This window comes from Castanea sativa, chromosome 2, assembly GCF_040712315.1.
Source record: "Castanea sativa cultivar Marrone di Chiusa Pesio chromosome 2, ASM4071231v1".
Lineage (NCBI taxonomy): Eukaryota > Viridiplantae > Streptophyta > Magnoliopsida > Fagales > Fagaceae > Castanea > Castanea sativa.
Window position 1 is genome coordinate 40,831,699 of NC_134014.1, and position 1,047 is coordinate 40,832,745.

Sequence of the window (1,047 nt, forward strand, 5' to 3'; positions counted from 1 at the left end):
ATGTCTATAGCCCGGCCATTTGCGGAAGACCTGACCCATGACCCCAAAAGGAGTAGAATTGGGATTCGACCAGCTTTGAGCTTTTCTGATGAAGATAAGGTTGGAACCTTGCAGCCACATGATGATGCTCTACTGGTTACCCTTAGAATTGGAGGGTATAATGTGAAGAGAGTGTTGGTAGATCAAGGCTGTAGGGCAGAGATTATGTACCTGGATCTGTATAAGGGGCTCAAGTTGAAACCTGAAGACCTAACTTGTTAAGATTCTCCTTTAGTAGGTTTTGATGGGAAAACAGTCATCTTGAAGAGTCAAATTAGATCGCCTGTTCAGGCAGGGTCAGAAGTCGTGGAAGTGGACTTTTTTGTAGTAGATGCGTATTCCCCCTACACTACTATTATGGCAAGACCTTGGCTTCATGCCATAGGGACTTCCACCTTGTACTTGAAGGTAAAGTATCCATCAGGGGATCAAGTTGAGGAGCTGATCGGGAGTCAATCTATGGCCAGGTAGTGTTTAGTGGTCGCGATTAGGCGTCAGACTAGAGGTAAGTCCTCGACCCCTGCTGAGGAGAGTTTGTAGCAATCAAAGGGAACAATGTTGTCCACGAATGTGGTGGCAGAAAAGGCCAAGTGTGAAGGTTTGGAAAAAATTGTCATTGGTGATGACGATGAGAAGTTCTTACAGGTAGGGGTAAAACTACCTCCTTGGGAGAAGGAAGAGCTGATTGTTTTCCTTAGGAAGAATGTTGATATGTTTGCATGGAGTGCTTATGAAGTTTCTGGGGTGGATCCAAATTTTATTTGCCATCACTTGAATGTTAATCCGTCTGTTACTCCTAAGAAGCAGCCACCTCGACGCTTTTCTAAAGAACATTCTGATGCTGTCAAGGATGAAGTGATCAAATTTAAGCAGGCAGGAGCAATAAAAGAAGTGTTTTTATCTTGAATGGATGCCCAATACAGTGGTGGTAAAGAAGAAGAATAGGAAGTGACAAGTATGTATGGACTTCACTAATTTAAACAAAGCTTGCCTAAAAACCCCTTCCCA

The 1,047-nt window shown here is 43.5% G+C and overlaps 1 protein-coding gene across 1 annotated transcript; it reads left to right on the forward strand.

Annotated features, from left to right (window-relative positions):
• LOC142625343 (uncharacterized) lies at window positions 1-510 on the forward strand. Its single transcript, XM_075799021.1, has 2 exons — window positions 1-190; window positions 278-510. Exons 1-2 carry the CDS (start codon window positions 1-3, stop codon window positions 508-510), a joined length of 423 nt encoding a protein of 140 aa, XP_075655136.1.
• The last annotated feature ends 537 nt before the right edge of the window (window positions 511-1,047 follow it).

Bases quoted from the DNA above. Each gene is read 5' to 3' on its own strand.
- LOC142625343 (XM_075799021.1), top strand. From the start codon at position 1: ATGTCTATAGCCCGGCCATTTGCGGAAGACCTGACCCATGACCCCAAA. The intron at 191-277 runs GTAGGGCAGAGA...CTCCTTTAGTAG, and splicing joins AGTGTTGGTAGATCAAGGCT to GTTTTGATGGGAAAACAGTC.